General features: G+C 36.0%; 1 protein-coding gene across 1 annotated transcript; it reads left to right on the plus strand.

Moving 5' to 3' along the window:
* Positions 1 to 15,277: 15,277 nt before the first annotated feature.
* Positions 15,278 to 17,729, plus strand: LOC145589590 (large ribosomal subunit protein uL5z). Its single transcript, XM_081646231.1, has 5 exons — positions 15,278 to 15,401; positions 15,772 to 15,879; positions 15,976 to 16,018; positions 16,704 to 16,899; positions 17,340 to 17,729. Exons 1-5 carry the CDS (start codon positions 15,399 to 15,401, stop codon positions 17,536 to 17,538), a joined length of 549 nt encoding a protein of 182 aa, XP_081502357.1. The 5' UTR covers positions 15,278 to 15,398; the 3' UTR covers positions 17,539 to 17,729.
* The last annotated feature ends 680 nt before the right edge of the window (positions 17,730 to 18,409 follow it).

The following is an 18,409-nucleotide window of genomic DNA, read 5'->3' on the forward strand; positions in this document are numbered from 1 at the left end:
CAATCAAAGCCACCATGAGCTGCCACCATTCGAACCTTAACAAGCTCAATTCGATCCCAATTGTTCGCGGGCGCAAACTCATACTACGCGGCCGCGCATTTCTGGTTGTGTAAATTTTTATCTCAAGGCTCGCAAGTGATTTCCTATGAAGATCAACGGTGGTGATTTGATGATTACGATTCTTGGTGAGTTGAACGGTGTGGATTGAAGTATGATGATCGCCGGTGATGTTTGAGGAGGTGCGTGGCAGGGGATTGAATCCCATTATTTTTAGCAGCCAAAAATCGAAGAAAGAGGTCACGGTTTTGGGGGTTTTGGGTTAGATTTTATTATTTTTCTTTTTCTTTTAATTTTCTTTAATTATTTTCCTTTTCTTTTCTTTTCTTTCATTTTTCCTTTCTCTTTTATTTTCTTTTAACCTTGTAAATATAAATACCCATTTTTGGGTTATAGAAAGAATAATTAAATTCCTCATATTCTTAGCTTAGTTGAGAGTTTCTCTCTCTAGTTTTAGGGTTAGTTTAGGAGTAGATTTATAGAGAGAAAGTGAGGAATTTCATTGGGGATTTGAGAGATTGAAGATTCAAGGTGACAATTGTATTGAAGATCATCAAATCAATCAATGAGGATTTCTAACTCTATCTCATTTTATTGCTTTGTTTAGTTAATTCATGTTTGTTTGATTTTATTTTGATGTTTGATCTTTGATTAGTGTAATTGTTCTTCATATATTGTCGATTCTTGATTTCCTTAGTTGTTTGTTGATTAGGATGCTTGAGTAGTTGTTTGGCTAGGGATAGGGTGAAAATTATATGATTGATTGATTAATTGATTGATTGTGCTTAATTTGGGGACTGTGTTGATTAATTGTTGAGATTAAAGTGATTAATGGAAATTGTGCATGTGTGTAATTTGATTAAGCCTTGAGAATTATGCTAGATTGCATTGTGATTTCTAATGATACGAACCATTGATTTAGGAATTGTAATTATTGATTGGTTTGGATTGTGATTCTCCTAGTTTTATTATTTGTAGAGACCACTAGTCTAACAATTAGGAGATAGCTTTTTGATTCCAATTTATTGCTCTTATCATTAGTCTTCACAACCATTGATTTGCATGTTGTTCCCAAGTTGTTGCAATTGTCATGATTACTTGTTGATCCCAATTCCCTAGTGCTTTATTTGTTTGGTTCTTTATTTTGATAGTTGTTAGTGTTACCTCTTTACCCTTAAACTTTGACCTAGGCACACATTAAGAGCACTTGAACATAATCGTTCCTAGTGGTTTGACCCTTGACTTACCTCTATACTTGTATTTAGGTTTGTTAAATGATTATAAATTTTGTTTGGCTTAGGGAGGATTAGTCAATGACCTAGTTTTCCCCTTGTCAGTCACAGTACCCATTGCCGAGTCACGGTAGGCATCTCGGTGCCCCAAATTAGGGTTTTTATCCTTTCTAGGGTTCCGTGTGATCCCCTACTCATTTCCCCTATAAATAGGAAGCTCATTTCTACAGTTCGGGGCATGAATTAACTCTCCCTTCTATCTTCTATGCTCCAGCCTAAAAACTAGCTTACCCTATTCTTCCAAAATACCTCCCTTAAGCACTCCCAGGAGTCCGTACTTTACCCGAGCTTCTATCCTTAAACCACGGCGTGAAAGGTAGAACTGTTTGAGGGTTTGGCCCCAAATCAACTCTATTTAATTTAATTATTGTAGGGAATATTACAAGCATTATCCCACACTTGAGCCCCACTGTGATCATACACTTAAGCATGGTGGCGCCCAAAGGGAAGGAAGCTAGAGTAAAAGAGTCGCCAACAAGTTTTAGGAACTTGTAAACCGTTCACAGGGTGAAGGTTACACTCCTTAACGATCCAGGAGATCGTTAACTCCAATAGGTCTGGAACCATGACTGGTGTTCGGGGATGAAGGTACAAATTCAATCTAAAAGAGAAAGAACGTGCCCTAATAATAGGCCTCTACTTTACTCTACTCGTATTCATGTGTGCTTTCTGACTAACATACAATCAAATTAAATAATTGAAATAGAGATTTGGGACCAAACCAGAAATATCAAACCTTTCACGTCTAGGGCAAAGGCAACTTCGAACTTGGCTAGGTGTGTCTAGAACTAATGAATGCGGAATTGTGTTTGTAAAAGGGAAGGTTTAGAAAAAGAATAGAGAGAGAAGGAAAGCTTCTAGCTTTTAGAGAGAGAATAGAGAGAGATGATTGTTGTTGAGAGTTGATGATTAAAAATGGAGGTCCAAGGACCCTATTTATAAGAAAATAGTCCGGAATCGATAGAAACGAATCAGAGTTCGAAAAGGAATAAAACACTCTTCTGTCGCCAGCGACAGAGCTCGTCGCCAGGCGACGAAACTGTCGTTTGGCGATGCAGAAGGTTTTCCACACGTTTTCAACGCGGAATCTATTTTTCGATAAAATCAAGTCGTAAAATCCGTACGAAGGGTAAAATCGTGATTTCATTTAAAACACTTCTTTTACTCCAAATAAAACTCATAAAACATGATTATCAATCCTAATCCCTTTAGGATTCAAAAGAACCTTCTAAAAGATTCTAGAAGACTATAATCAATCCTAATTGCATTAGGAATGATAATCCATAATAGGCCCTCCTCTAGATCATTGGGCCGCATATAAGAACCAAACCGGGCCCAGTTTAGTATTTTGGCCATAACTTCCTCATTATTCATCGGAATTGGGCTCATAATATATCGTTGGAAAGCTCTATTCGAGCCCAATCCAACCACACCATTATTAGACCTTTTTCATGGACCAAACTAAACTGGATTGGCTATTTTCATAAAATAGAGCAGGTTTTTTGAAAACAGAAAGAAAGATTTTTTTAATAAAAACTAACCATAACATTAGACTTTCCACACTTTCACTTCATTCGATTATGATTTGACGCGAAAGGTATTCATCACCGGGTTTGGTTTTGGGGAGACACATTTGGGTGTCTACAGAAGCCCCCACTTTGACTGATTTTGGAGAAACTTATGTTTCGAAAACAAAAGTCAAAGTAGCGATAAGGACGGAGAGTGATTCAGAACGTTCTGCGATCCCAAATCATTCTTGCAACGCCGATACCTGCAAACTAGCGTTAGTTAAAACAGATAAGAGAGTTAAGAAACGCGTATCTTGCACCGTCGAGCACACATCTCTGTAGTAACCAATTTTTTGTTTGACGATCTTCCTCAAGTTAGGGGATACCGCCTGAAGACCGCTCCGCTTGCAGTTGCCTTCAATTCCCGCTGTTTTATGACCATCTTCTACATCCTAGGGAACATCATCGAAGATAACTCTGCTTGTAGCCATCTTCAGTTTTGTGACAACTCTCCACATCCTAAGGAACGTCGTCTATCATTGCTGCTACATCTCGAGCTTTTTTTTCTTGAATCATAGTGACAACCTTCCCAATCATAGCAAAAGTCGTCGAAGACCGCCTCATCACGAACCGCTCTTCTCAAATCTTGGTGACAACTTCCACAATCTTAGAGAATGCCGTCGAAGACTGCCCATCTCGTGCTATCTTCTCAAATCTTGGTGACAACCTCCACAATCTTAGCGAATTCCGTCGAAGACCGCCCATCTCGTACTATCTTCTCAAATCTAAGCGACAACCTCCACAATCTTAGCGAATGTCGTCGAAGACCGCCCATCTCGTGCTATCTTCTCAAATCTAAGCGACAACCTCCACAATCTTAGCGAATGCTGTCGAAGACCGCCTATCTCATGCTATCTTCTCAAATCTAAGCGAGAGACCCTTTAATCTTAAAGTCCCCCTGTTGAAGACTTCTTCATCTTGAATCTTCAAATTGACCCTTCCATCTTTGGAAAATCCTTCTCAAGAACCATATCTAAGATTCCTAAAGGCTTCAAATTGATTTGTGGAAATCTCCCATCCTAGGAATTCTTTGTGAACTAATACTTCGGTGTTTGCGATGAGCCAATGCTTAGGCGCTTTAAGCTAAGTGAGACGATCTTTTGTCATGTCGATCACTTATTGCGATTGTAATCAAGCCGACTACTTAATCATGTCAAATTTCTTATAGGGGCTAACTGGCGTACCAAGGAACCCAAAAATTGCTGCACTAGGTCCGCATAATCTAATATGGGGGCCACGCATCGTGTCACCGCACCAGCGCCTGCTGGAAAATGTGTCGCCGCACTTTGCTTCTGTTGTCGCACTTTGCTTCTGTCGCCAGGCGACAGATGTTGTTGCCAGGCGACAGCCTTGTCATCTAGCGCTGGAGTCGGGTCTTCCCTATTTTGCTTTTTCTGCTGCTATTTGTTGCTCGATTTCGCTCCGAACTTTAAACTTGGTCGTTTCCAAATCCGCTCAAATCTTTTGTAAATTAAAGCTCTTCATCTCTAATTTACCGATCCATGTAATTTTGCTCAAACTCTTCTCATCTTGGAAGAATCTCATGTGTCATATTCGCGGTTTTTCGAAAAAATCCGGGAATGTTCTTGCCTGCTGGGATGTACCTGCATTTATATTTTGGACTATAGGACTTTGCTCATCTTTTTAGTTATCTTAGGGTTGTCCTAAGGCTTAGTTAAGACTTAATGTGTCTTTAACACATATGACTTGTCATGAATCGACTCAAAGTGCTTGACACATGTGTTAGACTCAATTCAAGATGATATGACACGACATGACTCAACGTTTATGACTCGTGTGTGCATTATAGTGTGATCGTGTGACTCGAAAAATGCAAAAAAGCAAAAATTTCCGTCATTTTTTTTGTGGAGGGTACCGACTTTCTCCCAAAAAAGAAAGACACAAAAAGAAAGAAGTTTTTGATGGTGCATGTTGAATGAGCTTAGTCAAATGTTGTTTGATACTATCTCTCAAGGTGCAAAGATTAATTCATCATAGGCTATCTCAATTGTTGACTCAATGATGAAAGTTTTTGGGTAAATTAGGCACAAAGGCTAAGCGCTTCATACTTTGTGATGCAATGATGAATGATGAGTGATTTTGTTATGACAAAGTATGCTTCAATGTTGTGTTAAGATTTAATGACAAGGGGTTCCTAAGGGAAGGACTATTTGGTCATGTATCTGTGATGTGTGTGAAAGTAACACTAAGGTTAGGCCGCAAGGGCTAACGGTGGAAAAATATATTGAAAAGAGTCAAATGGTGGTGACTCTTAGGCTGGGTAGGCTAATAATGTAAGGATTAAGCCCCCAAGTCTAGCTCTAAATGAATAGGGATGAGCATTGGAGATCCTTTGATATGATCATGGTGTGAGTGTGTGAATGTGAATATGAATGCATGTTTATTACGGCCGCACCCCTTTGTGAGGTTGCCTACGTATCCGTTAGGAATCAGGCCGAACGTAGCTCTAGCCGAACCTCGCACAAGTATGTGTATTCTTCAAAGAGGTCTTTTGAGGGTTGTAACGTGGTTAGGCTAAAGGTTATAGAAGAAAGGGATAAAGGCTCAAGACCCTAGATAAGCCCCCAAGGTGTGCAACCTTGCATTTGGATCCTTGTATTTTTATGCTTGAGTTTTCTCATCTTTGAATTCTCTTTTATATTTTTGCTCTCTTTTTTTTTTTGCTATTGCATTTTTTTTTTTTGAACCTTTTTTATAAGGGTGGGCAATCCCGATCATGCGGTCTATCACTGACTTGGCATTCATGTTTCTCAGGCACGGTACCAAGCACTTGATAAGAAACGCAATCTGAGACGTGTTCATATCAAAGACATTTTCATATCAAAGACATTGGAACACTTGCCCTTTTGTACACTTTTATTGTTTTTGCTATTTTATTTATTTTGATCTTTTGAAATCACTCAAGCTTTTTAAAATTGCATAAATTGCACACTGTCCCATCTCAAGGTTAGGTAGATGTGGGTTGAAGAAAGAAAGGTATATCGTTAGACGAGGCTCAAAGTGGTTTATCAAAAAAAGGATTGTATATTTGAAAGGGTGAAAGGTGATATGATGTGGCTACAAGGGGTGCCTCAAATCATTGGTATACCTTGTGCTTAGTTCGATATGGATTTTTTTATATATTTTTTTATCATTTTTTTTATTTTTTTTATTTTTTGATCCAATGCAATGCAATGATCATATGAAAGAAGAAGAAATGCTCATTTTATTAAAAGGTAAAAAGGAAAAAACCTACAAAATAAGATCTAAGGAAAATAAAAGGTGTCTATGCTAGACTTATTGGGGAAAGGATGAATAAAAGAAATAGAAAAAGAGGTCACGAAATCTTGTCGTTGAAACCCGCCTCTTGTCTTGAGCTCTTATTATCACTCGGTCTTCATGCCAGCTGGAGGTATGGGAAGCTTGTTATTATCGATCAAATATTGGATGGCCTCTTTTAGCTTCCAACAGCTCTCGGTAGTATGACCCCTACCTTGATGGTACTTACAATGTGAATCTGGGTTACAACTAGGCAATCTTTTTTCAGGCTCGGGATCTTGAATAGGTCCAATGGGAGTAATGAGTCCCTTGGCATGGAGTCGATCGAAGGCAGTACCATAGCTCATCCCAATGGGGGTGAAGTCTTTCCTTAGTTGCTTCTTAGATCCTTGGTTATCCATGGCTAAGACTTCACTGAGATCAAAGGTACTAACATTGTTACTAGAGTGGGCGTTTTCGGAAGAAGAAGGATTGTCGTTCTTCTTTCCTTTCCAGCCACTGTGGTTACTATTGTTAGTAGCTTTTTGCTTTGCGAGGTCATCTTCGATCTCGATGCCTATGTCATAGACGGCCTTGAAAGTATTCAAGTTGTGTTGATATTTTAAGTGCTTTGAATACTTTTCTTGTAAATTTTTGATGAACATCCTCACGGATTCTTTTTCAGTAGGAACTTCTATTTAGAGGTATATAGAGATTCCAGTTTGATAATAAATCATATACTTAAAAAATGGAAAATTAAGAACTCCACAATGATATTATACCAAGCACACCTAGAGCAACTCATCGAGCATTTTGATTATATTGACTTTAAATATCTCCCAAGGGATAAGAATCAATTTGCCGATGCGTTAGCAAAATTAGCCTCAATGATCAACATTCCAGATCACTTAAATATGATGCCATTGTGCGTTGATAGAAGAGACGAACCAGCTTATTGCAACGTAATAGAGGAAATAAATGACATCAAAGGAGGAAATCCTTGGTATGATCATATCCTCCAATACATTACTCATGGCACATATCCTACAAATACTTCATCAAAAGACCAACGAGCTTTGCGAACACTCGCAGCTCAATATGGTTTAGTAAATGGTCAATTATGCAAAAAGGGACCCATGGTCAAAGCTTATTGTGTATAGACCAACCCGCATCCACGCGCCTTATAGAGGATACTCACAAAGGTGTTTGTGGACCTTACATGAATGGAAAAATGCTTGCTAAAATAATCTCTTGACAAGGGTACTTTTGGTCCACTATGGAACATGATTGCATAAAATATGTCAAGAAATGTCCAGAGTGCCAAATGTTCGCTAATTTACAACACCTCCCACCATCTGAACCATATAACCTCACTTCCCCTTGGCCCTTTTCGACTTGGGGAATTGACATAATTGGTAAAGTTTCTCCAACAGGAGCAGGAGGACATGAGTACGTACTAGTAGCCATCGATTACTTTACTAAGTGGATCGAGGCCGGTTCTTACGTTAATATCACTTCTAAACATGTCGCAAAGTTTCTCGAGCGAAACATATTTTGTAGATATGGAGTTCCACACGAACTAATTAGTGACCAGGGATCTCAATTCAAAGTAGAAGTTGAGACCCTCTTAGCTCGTTATAAAGTAAAACATCATCATTCGTCTCCATATAGACCCCAAATGAACGGAGCAGTAGAATCGGCGAATAAAAACATAACAGGCATTATTAAGAAAATGGTAGAAAATTATAAAGGCTGGTCGAACAAACTACACTTCGCCCTATGGGGTTATAGAACATCCATACAAACATCAATAGGAGTAACTCCATACTCCTTAGTTTTCGGCATGGACACAGGTCAACCAGTTGAACTAGAAATACCATCCCTACGCATCGTACTCGAAAGTAAGCTACCAGAAGCTGAATGGGTACGAGCAAGGTATGAAGAGCTTTTTATTCCTCGATGAACGACGATTAAGAGCTTTGCATCATATACAAGTCTACCAACGACGCATCGCGCGACACTTTAACAAAAAGGTATGACCCCATAATATTAAAGAAGGTGACTTTGTACTAAAAGAGGTTAGGGGTCCACCAACCTCTAATAACTGCCCTCTCTGCAGACTTAAGTATGTTCATCCCATTCTTTAGACAAGACATTAAGAGTTTGGATGTACTCCTGAATTTCCTTTCCTTGCAAAGATTGTGCACCATAGAGGAATAAGTAAATTCATCCTTCATCTTCGACAACTCGAAAAGTTTCATTGCAAACTCGGCATGGCCAGCTTTATAAACCCCATCAAGCAAACTATTGAAGGTTGGCAGATTTGTAATAGACCCCGTTGAACTAATTAATTTCATATGTCTCTGAGCCTCCTCAACATTCCTTGCCTTGCACAATCCATCGATTAAAATGGCATGAGTATAGTTGTCACATTCAAAGCCTTCATCCTCTATCGTATCCAACAATTTATAAGCAGCCTCAAACTTCCCCTCTTTACAGTAAAGATTCATTAAAGTGTTATAGCACACAATGTCAGGTGAAATTCCACATTTCAACATTGCTTCCATGCAATCATTTGCCTTTTTTAGCATGCCTCTCTTAGCAAAAGCTCCTGCAACTGTGCAATATGCAAAGGCATCATATGTAAAACCTTTACTCTTAATTTCCCAAAAAATTTCTAAGCCTTCTTCAAATTTTCTAGACTTAAAGCAACATTTCAAAATTGTAGTGTAGGTAATAGCATTAGGTATGTAACCTGAATTTTCAAGCTCTTTGAGAATCCACCTAGATGCCTTTAATCTACCCGCTTTGCATAGCCCATCAATAAGAATATTATAAGTTATCAGCTCAAGTTCGCAGCCATGACGCTTTAGGTTCCTATACAACATTAGGGCATTATCAGTATACCCATTCCTTTATAGGCTATTGAGCAACGTGTTGAAACTAGTTCTATCAGGACTGAGATTATTAAGAATAATATCCTAGAAAACTCAATACGCTTCATCTAGTTTTCCCAATTTAAAGAAGCAATGCATCAATGTATTATAACTCCATAAATCTGGTGAAATACCCAAATTCAACATTTCTTCAAATATATCAAGGGAAAGTGATAGCTGGCATTGCCTACTGGCACCTGCTAGCAATGAATTGTAAGTAATTACATTAGGCGTAATACCTGCAACTTGCATCCTACGAACAACAGCATAAGCTGCTTCAATGCCAACAAACCGGCAGTAGGCGTCAACAAGGTCGTTGTAAGTCACTACGTTTGGGAGAACCCCTAGCCTTATACCATCAATTATAACTACTTCTGCTTTGTCCAATCTTTGTAATTTACAGAATGAAGATATGCATATATATATTCAACAATCTAGTAGACAATATGCTGCACATGCTTCACACAAACATCATCGATGAACCGAACCTACACAATTATGACATTAGGTTATACAAATTAACAATAGATTAAAGATTAAACCAAAAAGGGGGGGGGGAGGAAACAGCTGAATGTCCAGCATAAATCCTAGTGTACCATGCACAAGGTTAATCACTTGCTTTATCTCATTTGTTCATTTGAAACTCTCCCTCATTTTTTCATTAGAAACTCTCCCAGGTAAACAAATATATATAAATATATATATACATATATATATATATATAATAGTCTAGGAAATTAGGTAGGAATTTCTGCTTAAGGGTTCAAAGTTTTCAAACACAACTTGTATAATAAACCAAACACAAATGCCAAATTAGAAATTACAACTAGCAATTTGATGGTACACAATTGCAATTACAATGAAAAAAATTGTCCAACATAACAATTCTCTCTAATGTTCACAAACATCAAATCAGACTCCCTAAATTGTAAATAGGCCGTGACATCCGTCCCTCAGTTAGGGCAGGAGGGGCAGCCACCTTTGGCCTAGGGGGAGAAGGTCTATTTTCATATATCATTCCTACATTAATGGGTTATAAACAGTAGCTAGATACACATTAGAAACCAAATTTGACCTAACGATCAAGTAGGCTCCAAAAATCACAAATTATCATTTATTTAAATAATAGTGTCACCTAAATAACCTGTTTGGGAATTAGCAAATAAATTGCATTTGGATGCCTTTGAATAAATAAGCCAAACCTATGGATTTTAAGTCCAATTTGAATTGATGGCATTTGGAATCCTTCGAATCATTCTTTGTCCACTACACCACAACCATACCGACTCCTTATTCATTGTCGCCACCACGGGATTACCCACCACCTTCTCTACCACCTCCATAGCTATAATAAGCTCCACCTCTTCCTTCATGTTAACCACCTTCATAACTGCCGCCTACACCTTCCTGACAAACCACCTGTAGTACCCACAACCAACACCCCCACCACTGCTGACTTTGCCATTCATTACTTCAATGGCAGCATCGGACACATGATTGGTCTTCAAGTTGAAATCCAAATCCTCTAGATTTGCCAGTTTCAGAATGCTCATTTGAGAGTTTGAATAGATTAACTTCTAAAATGTTAGTGAAATCTATTAAACTTTAGTCAATACTAGTTGATTGATTGTTTGTTGTAAGTATCTGCCTATCTGGTATAGTTGTTAGAGACGAATTGCTCAAATTGACCGGTTTAGTGGAGAGGGTGGCAACTAATACTAATCAACAATTGCTAGTATAGTTGTTACCAAACAACGAATCCTAAAAGCTTCATTTCAATTTTGGAATTTCAAATGCTGATAATCAATTCCAAATTTTAAATGTTGATAGTCAATTCCAAATACATTCAATACCAAAATTGAAATTTCATTGTTTTCAAATTTGCAATCAAATACTTAATCCAAACACTAACTTAATTCTTCACGCTTAATAATGTCAACATAACTTGGCAAATTGCACAAAGCAAAGTTCCAGCAACATAATCAATTGATATAAAACTTTAAGAAATTATAACCAATAGTTCAATAATCCACCTAAGAAGAACCCTAAATTAATTACACTGGAAATTAGATCAACGATAAACCCTAGATTGTGGAGTTGATATACGATGTTTAAAAAAAAGAAAAAATAAACATCTTACCTCAGAAGCAGCTTCAATGGAGGAGGGAAAGCTCAGAAGCAGCTTTAATAGAGGATTCAAAGTATGTGCTTCAATGGAGGAGGGAGAGTGGGAGTGGTGCGGCAGTGCAGCGTGAGATTGCAAAGCTCCACAGAAATGAAAAAAATGCTGAGGAAGATAAAACATTATTGGAAATTTAAAGAATTAATTACACATAGAAATTCTGTAGTTATATCCAAAAAAAATTACAAACAGTGATAAACGGAGTATACAGTACAGTATGATACACTCCGTACTTTGAGGTCACAAGTTCGAAATTCACCAACTACATTTGTTTGTGAGTAGGGGGATTCTCTTACCTCCCTCTCTACTCTCAAAGTCTCAAGCACTGACATGTAGAGCTGAGCTGGCCTAACCTGCGAGAGGTGTTGGTTCAGTATAGTCCTTTATCTTACCTTAAAAAAAATTAAAAAAAATTAAAATGATATACCAATGATATACTCCGTACTAATTTCTATCAAAAAAAACTTTGTACTAAATGATTTACGTTAGGCTTGTTAGCAATTCAATTTGTTGTGCAAGATTGGACTCTTTTACTCTATACGTCTAATATAATTAACACTTCAACTGTGAAACTAAGTAATTAGAGAACATGTGTCTTCGAAAATATGTTCAACCTGGCATGAAATTGTCCAAACATTTTTCTTGAGTTGATAACTAGTAAAGTGTCATTTTAAAATTGAATGTTATGAATGTCTCGTTGAAGTACTAGTTGGAGTACCTTATGAAGAGTTTAACTTCTGCTGTACAAGCTTAAGTATTGTGAAGGTTGACTAACGTCCATGTCTTGATATTATGAAGAGTTTAACTTTTGCTATGCAAACTTAGGTATTGTGAAGGTTGAACGTACATGTCTTTGATAAATTTCTATTATTATCTATGATGAATTGATGATGACTCCCATTGATGTTTCCACTAAGTTGATGTGAACTGAATCATCGAAGTTAAGTTTGGAGAAGATGGTGGGAAGTGTCTTCCAAGAAGATATAAGGATGCATGATGGAGAATGAATACGAGGCAGATGGTTATGAGATTTCGAAATGGCCATGGGAGATCCCATAAAAAAAAAGTAAGCACCTCCTAAAGTTCGGATTATTAAATAATAATTCAAAGTTGAGATCGTTAAAAATAAATCGACCAAAGTTAATTTAAACTAAATATTCCAAAAAACTGGATGAATTGTGAAGAATTATATCTACATTGATGACTTCACAGTTCACACAAAGATTATTTGGATCTATCATAATTTTCCATCAAGAGTATAAAAAACTCTAAGTATACTTGTGGGGGATTAGATGAGACGAACCCTTTGGTAAATGTCATATGTACTGCAAGTAAGTTAATGGAAGATATAAGGGCATGATATAAATGGTAAAATACTGAATGAGCTACTGTGGAGTAGGTATGGAGTTCAAATGGTTATAAGTACATTGGACAATTTGAGGAAATCAGCACTTGGAGTGACTAATGGTGGTCATGATGAGTCATATGGGCATCTGCGTGTCTAAGTATTGTGAAATGGTAAAGCAAACTAACCCTTGGTAAACAGCTGTTGTGCGAAAATTCATCCCTCTAAACAGATTAAGACACGAAATTACAACAAACCCAAATTTTTGAAGAATAGAGGAGAAAATGGGTAGAAAAGGCTGCAATGGAGTTGAATGGGTCATTCAGTGTTTAAAAAGAGGGAGAGAGGGATTAAATAAAGGGTAGATTAAGAAATTAACTAATTAGAATTAAAAGGTCCATAACTCGATGGTTAAACCCAATTTAGTGAAATAAGTGCACTTAATAGACTTAATTAAATGTATAGAGCCACCAAAAACCATGGAAAAAAATGTTTCCACCAAATAGAAAATTCAATTCTTGAAAACCACCACGTAGAATTTCCATTTAATATATCACAAGGCCATGGGCAAAATTTTGAAGCCTATTTAAGCTTTGTTTCCTGACTTATAGTTGAAAGTTTTCTAATTAAAAAAATCTATGCAAGGATAGGGATCTCCTTGTCGTATATACACCTCTTGATGATTTAAACCATTAGGTTAAAGAGCCATTTGACTTCAAAGAGCAAAAGACTTTGGTTACACACCCACTAAGTCACTAATTTTAATAATTCATTGCAGAAGAAAATCGAAGAATTCTAAACACTTTTGTAGAAAATCTCATTCTATTCAATCATAAGCTATTTTCATTTATAATTTATTTAATGGCATGCCACCTTGTATTATCAATTGACTTATGACTGTTCTGATGAAGATATGTTTAAGGGTATCAATTAATACAGCCATAAACCCATTATTGCCGCCAATTTCTGAAGTAAACACACATAGTTGGTTAGAGAAACTTCAATGGTTGTAGCTAGGGACTTGCTTGTAATTTCAATAATTTCCTAGCTACTAGCTTGATCATTCGAGCTAGAAATTAAAATTCAATAAGCTTGGCTAAAATAAGCTCTTTCCATGTATTTTATATTCAACAACTACTACTAAGTTAATAGCTAGCCTTTGGAAAAAAGTAGCAAAAATGATAATTAGCTTAATATATGTGGCATGGCAAACTAATTGTCAGATTAGTTTGCCATTAGAGTTGCTCTTATAAACCAAGCATGGCAAAATACTATCTTGATGATAGTTTTGAAGTCATCACCTTGATAGAGGGACATGCTGGTGCATCTATAGTGCAGCAACTAAAGTCTTCTGATGCTCAAATTGCTACTAGGGGTGAGCATTGGTCGGGTACCCATATCAATAACACTATCGGTTCGGGTAACCATTAACACTAAAAATGATATCCATGAACCGAATCAATATGTTTGGATACTCGGATTTTCAGATTGGTTACCCAATATGATATCCAATAATGAAAAATTAGACTTTATAATTTAGTTATTATGATATCATTCAACACTAATTAACAACAACATTACATGATCATAAACAAATTACTAATGATATTACTAATTATTTAAATTATGAGGTGATTATGAAGTAAAGTAAAAGTATAGATTTTGGATAAATAGATTTAAGTAGGAAAAAAAAAATTTACTTATCGGATCGGATCGGATCGGGTAACCATTAATTTTGAAAAGATACCCAATAATAGCACCCGATAACAAATTATCGGATCAGGTTCTCGAACCGTTATGGTTATCAGATCAGATACTCTAATTTTCGGATCGATTACGGTTTGAATTTTTGAATTATTTTGCTCAACCCTAATCGCTACTGATAATAGCAAAGTTATTATAGATTAGAATTTAAAGTTATTAATTTATACTAAATTAAAACTATTGTTACCCGACTAAAATTATAACTATTACTAAACAAAACTTATAAGTTACACTGATTAAATATTATTGGAGTATATTTTTAAGATGAAGTGAACATATTCTAAATTTTGGAAATTGATTTTGGCACACCCTTAGTTGATATTTGCACACCCGCATGTGAGAAAAGTATAAAAAACTTTGCTCTCACATATGGTGTGCCAAAATCATTTCCCCTAAACTCTTAGGCCCTGTTCTCTTCAGCTTATTTTCAATTCAGTTCAGCTCCATTAAGTTCAGTTCATTTCAGTTCCACTAAGTTCAGTTCAGTTCAGTTCAATTCTTATCTTAATTTCCTTCTCTCATAAAATATTCAGTTCAGCTTTAATAAGTTCAATTCAGCTTTAATAAGTTCAGTTCAATTCAACTCAGTTTAATTCAGTCAATCAAAACAGGCCCTTAGTCAACCTAAAATATATAAATATATATATATATATATATATATATATATATATATATATATATATATATATATATATATATAATATATATATATATATATATATATATATATATATATATATATATATATATATATATATATATATATCTACAAACGAATTGGGCCGCTAATAACCAAAACCCAACCTCTAAAAAAGAAAATTCAATGATATAAGCCCAGTCCATCATAAGATTAAAAACCCAGCAAACATAATCATCATCAACATAAAAACCCTAGCTTGGCCTCCGCTCTATTTTAGGGTTTTTATTTCATTCCCACATTTCACTCTAACGCTTCCTCTCTCTCCATCCGTCGGCTGCTGCTCCAGTTTTTCTCTAATGGTGATTTTCTCTCTCCTTTCTCCTTTCACTATCTCGCTCTATTCTGTCGATTTCAATGTATTCTATGAATTTTGTGGATTATGCAGTTTTTTTTGCTCTAGCTTTGATGGATTTAAGTTTTTAAGCTCCGATTTTAGTGGGTTCTTGGGGTTTTAATCTCTGAATTTGATAAAATCTAGGGTTTAAATCTTTGTTGTTAATGGATTTTAGGGTTTTAAAAGCTCAAATCATGGTTGATTTTAGGTTTATGAATCTCTGATTTAAGTGGGTTCAAGGGCTTTCAACTTTAATTTTGACAAAATCTAGGGTTTTAAGCATTGTTATAAATTGATTTTAGGGTTTTAATTATGTTTAATTTAAACAAATTCAGGCGCCGGAGAAGAAGTTATCGAACCCCATGAGGGACATCAAGGTCCAAAAGCTTGTTCTCAACATCTCTGTTGGTGAAAGTGGTGATCGTCTTACCAGAGCTGCTAAGGTATAATAAGCCTAATTTAGTTTCTTCATATTTAGTTTGAATAATGCCGATAATTATGAATATGTTTTGAATCCTATATCATTGTTGTTTTTCTAGGTGTTGGAACAACTCAGCGGTCAGACCCCAGTTTACTCCAAAGGTATAAATTATAAGCTTTAATTAGTTGTTTTTGTAATGTTAAATGATTGTTTGACTGTTGTGGTTGTGTACTAAGATTTTGATTTTTGGTTAATACTTTGTATTTTATTTCTGTGCTTCAAGTGCTATTTGCATTAAGATTTTGATTTTTGGTTAATACTTTGTATTGTATTTCTGTGCTTCAAGTGCTATTTGTATTGATAAATGTTGTAGATTTATAATTACTTTCTGATTGTTTATAATTTGCGTGAAAATATAATGAAATTTCTGTTAGGTTGTGCTAGTGAATTGTTTTAATGTGCAATTGTATTTTATGAATGCCCTGTTTTTGTTTGGGTTTTCGTGTTTGTCGAGCTTAGATAACTACTAAAAATTAAGAACTTGTAGGATTTTTAATTTCCAATTGTATCTTGTGAATGTCTTTTATTGTTGGGTTTTTGTGTTTGTCGAGCTTAGATCACTACTAAATATTATAAACTTTGTAGGAGTGTTTGTAATGGAAATATGTTGGTTTACATGCTGTTGAACGTGTTAGTTGTAGATTTCCAAGAGATGTTGGTTTTGCACCATAAATATGTTTTAATTAATGTGTCGTAAGTGTTTCACTGTTTCATGATAATTTTAATGATTTTGTTGAAAAGATTAGTTGTGGATTTTGTTCATAGTGGTTTGTTTATGATTAACAGCCAGATACACTGTCCGATCTTTCGGAATCAGACGTAATGAAAAGATTGCTTGTCACGTGACTGTTAGAGGTGACAAGGCAATGCAGTTGCTTGAAAGTGGTTTGAAGGTCAAGGAATACGAGTTGTTGAGGAGAAACTTCAGTGAGACTGGATGCTTTGGTTTTGGTATTCAAGAGCACATTGATCTTGGAATCAAGTAAGTGATCATGACTATTTGATTTGTTATTTGATCATCTGTTGTTAGTGTCGTACTGTAGTTGCACATTGTTACCTAGGCCTTTATGGATACATATGCGTAATCATTAACTTGTCTTTTACCTTTGTTATATTGTCATCCTTGGCAGTGTTGCTGTTTCAAGTTATTGTCTTAGCTGGTTAGAATTTAGTATTCTGTTACTATCTTCAAAATGTTTGATTTTGCTGCAGCTACTTGACCCTGATAAAAACTCTAAATATGTAATGTTACCATTGTAGTTTAGTCATGCGGCTGTTTTTTTTGTATGTATTTTTGCTGCTTATTATGCAAGGTTCGTCTTAAAAATGGATATCATAAGGCTAAAGCAATTCTTTCTTATAAAAGTGCCTTTATTGATATAGATTAAGTTGAAGTTAGTTCCTGATTTTTTCCCCTTTCAGGTACGATCCCTCTACTGGTATTTATGGTATGGACTTCTATGTTGTTCTTGAGCGTCCTGGATACCGTGTTGCTCGTCGCAGAAGGTGCAAGGCCCGTGTTGGAATCCAGCACAGAGTTACCAAGGATGATGCCATGAAGTGGTTCCAGGTCAAATATGAGGGAGTTATCCTCAACAAGGCCCAAAATCTATCTGCTTAAACCTTTGTTTTTTTTTTTTCGTTAATGCTAAACTTTTGTCTATCTTAATAGCTGTTATCCCGCTAGGGTTAAATTGGATTTTGTAGTGAAAAAGTGCTTTTTTTGACGATTTATTAGTGTTCTTTGTACTGTTGGGTCACATTGGTTCTAGAATTTTTGTTCTATGCTTGATGGGTATACAGTTATCATTACCATGAATGCCCCATCGTACTTCTGTTTACATCGATCAAGTGGTTGCTAGTTTGATCCACTCTTTCATTGATTTATGGCTCTGCAATCTTCTGAGATTGTGGGATGGGCAAAGATGTTCCACCGTAATTTGTCCAACTTACCATACCTTTAAATTTCAATGCCTTTGACAAAGTTTTATTTGAATTTGAAAGTTATTTTAGCTTGTAGCATTGCTCTTGTTATTCTGGCTTTGTTTTGATGCTATGGGGGAATTAGGCTGTATTGCTCTGTCTCTTGTTTCTAGAGTATATTTGGGACTGGAATTTGTTTCTCTCGTGCATGCTGTACGTCTTCATGTTAAATGTTGGTGCATTGTGCTGGCTCTTGTTGTCCAAGACTGAAACTATGTTAAACTCTGAGATCGCAACTCAGTCTTTTAGTAGATGGTTGATATAATTGAAGGCTTTAGTCGTCTTGGATCATTGGTTTGTTTTTACTCCGTATTTTTTTAAAAGAACATACAGCAACTGGATTTCTAATACCAACTGGATTTCTGCTTCCAAAATTTAAAACTAGATTGCAGCTTTAAATATCGAAACATACAAAACATTTTAGGTATTAGTCCAAATAAATTGATAAAGAAGCTAGTAGCACAAAAATGTCTTAGGCCCGTTCTTTAGAGCTGCTCTGCTCTGTTTAA

The sequence above is a fragment of the Chenopodium album genome, chromosome 17 (genome assembly GCF_948465745.1).
Source record: "Chenopodium album chromosome 17, dcCheAlbu1.1, whole genome shotgun sequence".
Taxonomy (NCBI): domain Eukaryota; kingdom Viridiplantae; phylum Streptophyta; class Magnoliopsida; order Caryophyllales; family Amaranthaceae; genus Chenopodium; species Chenopodium album.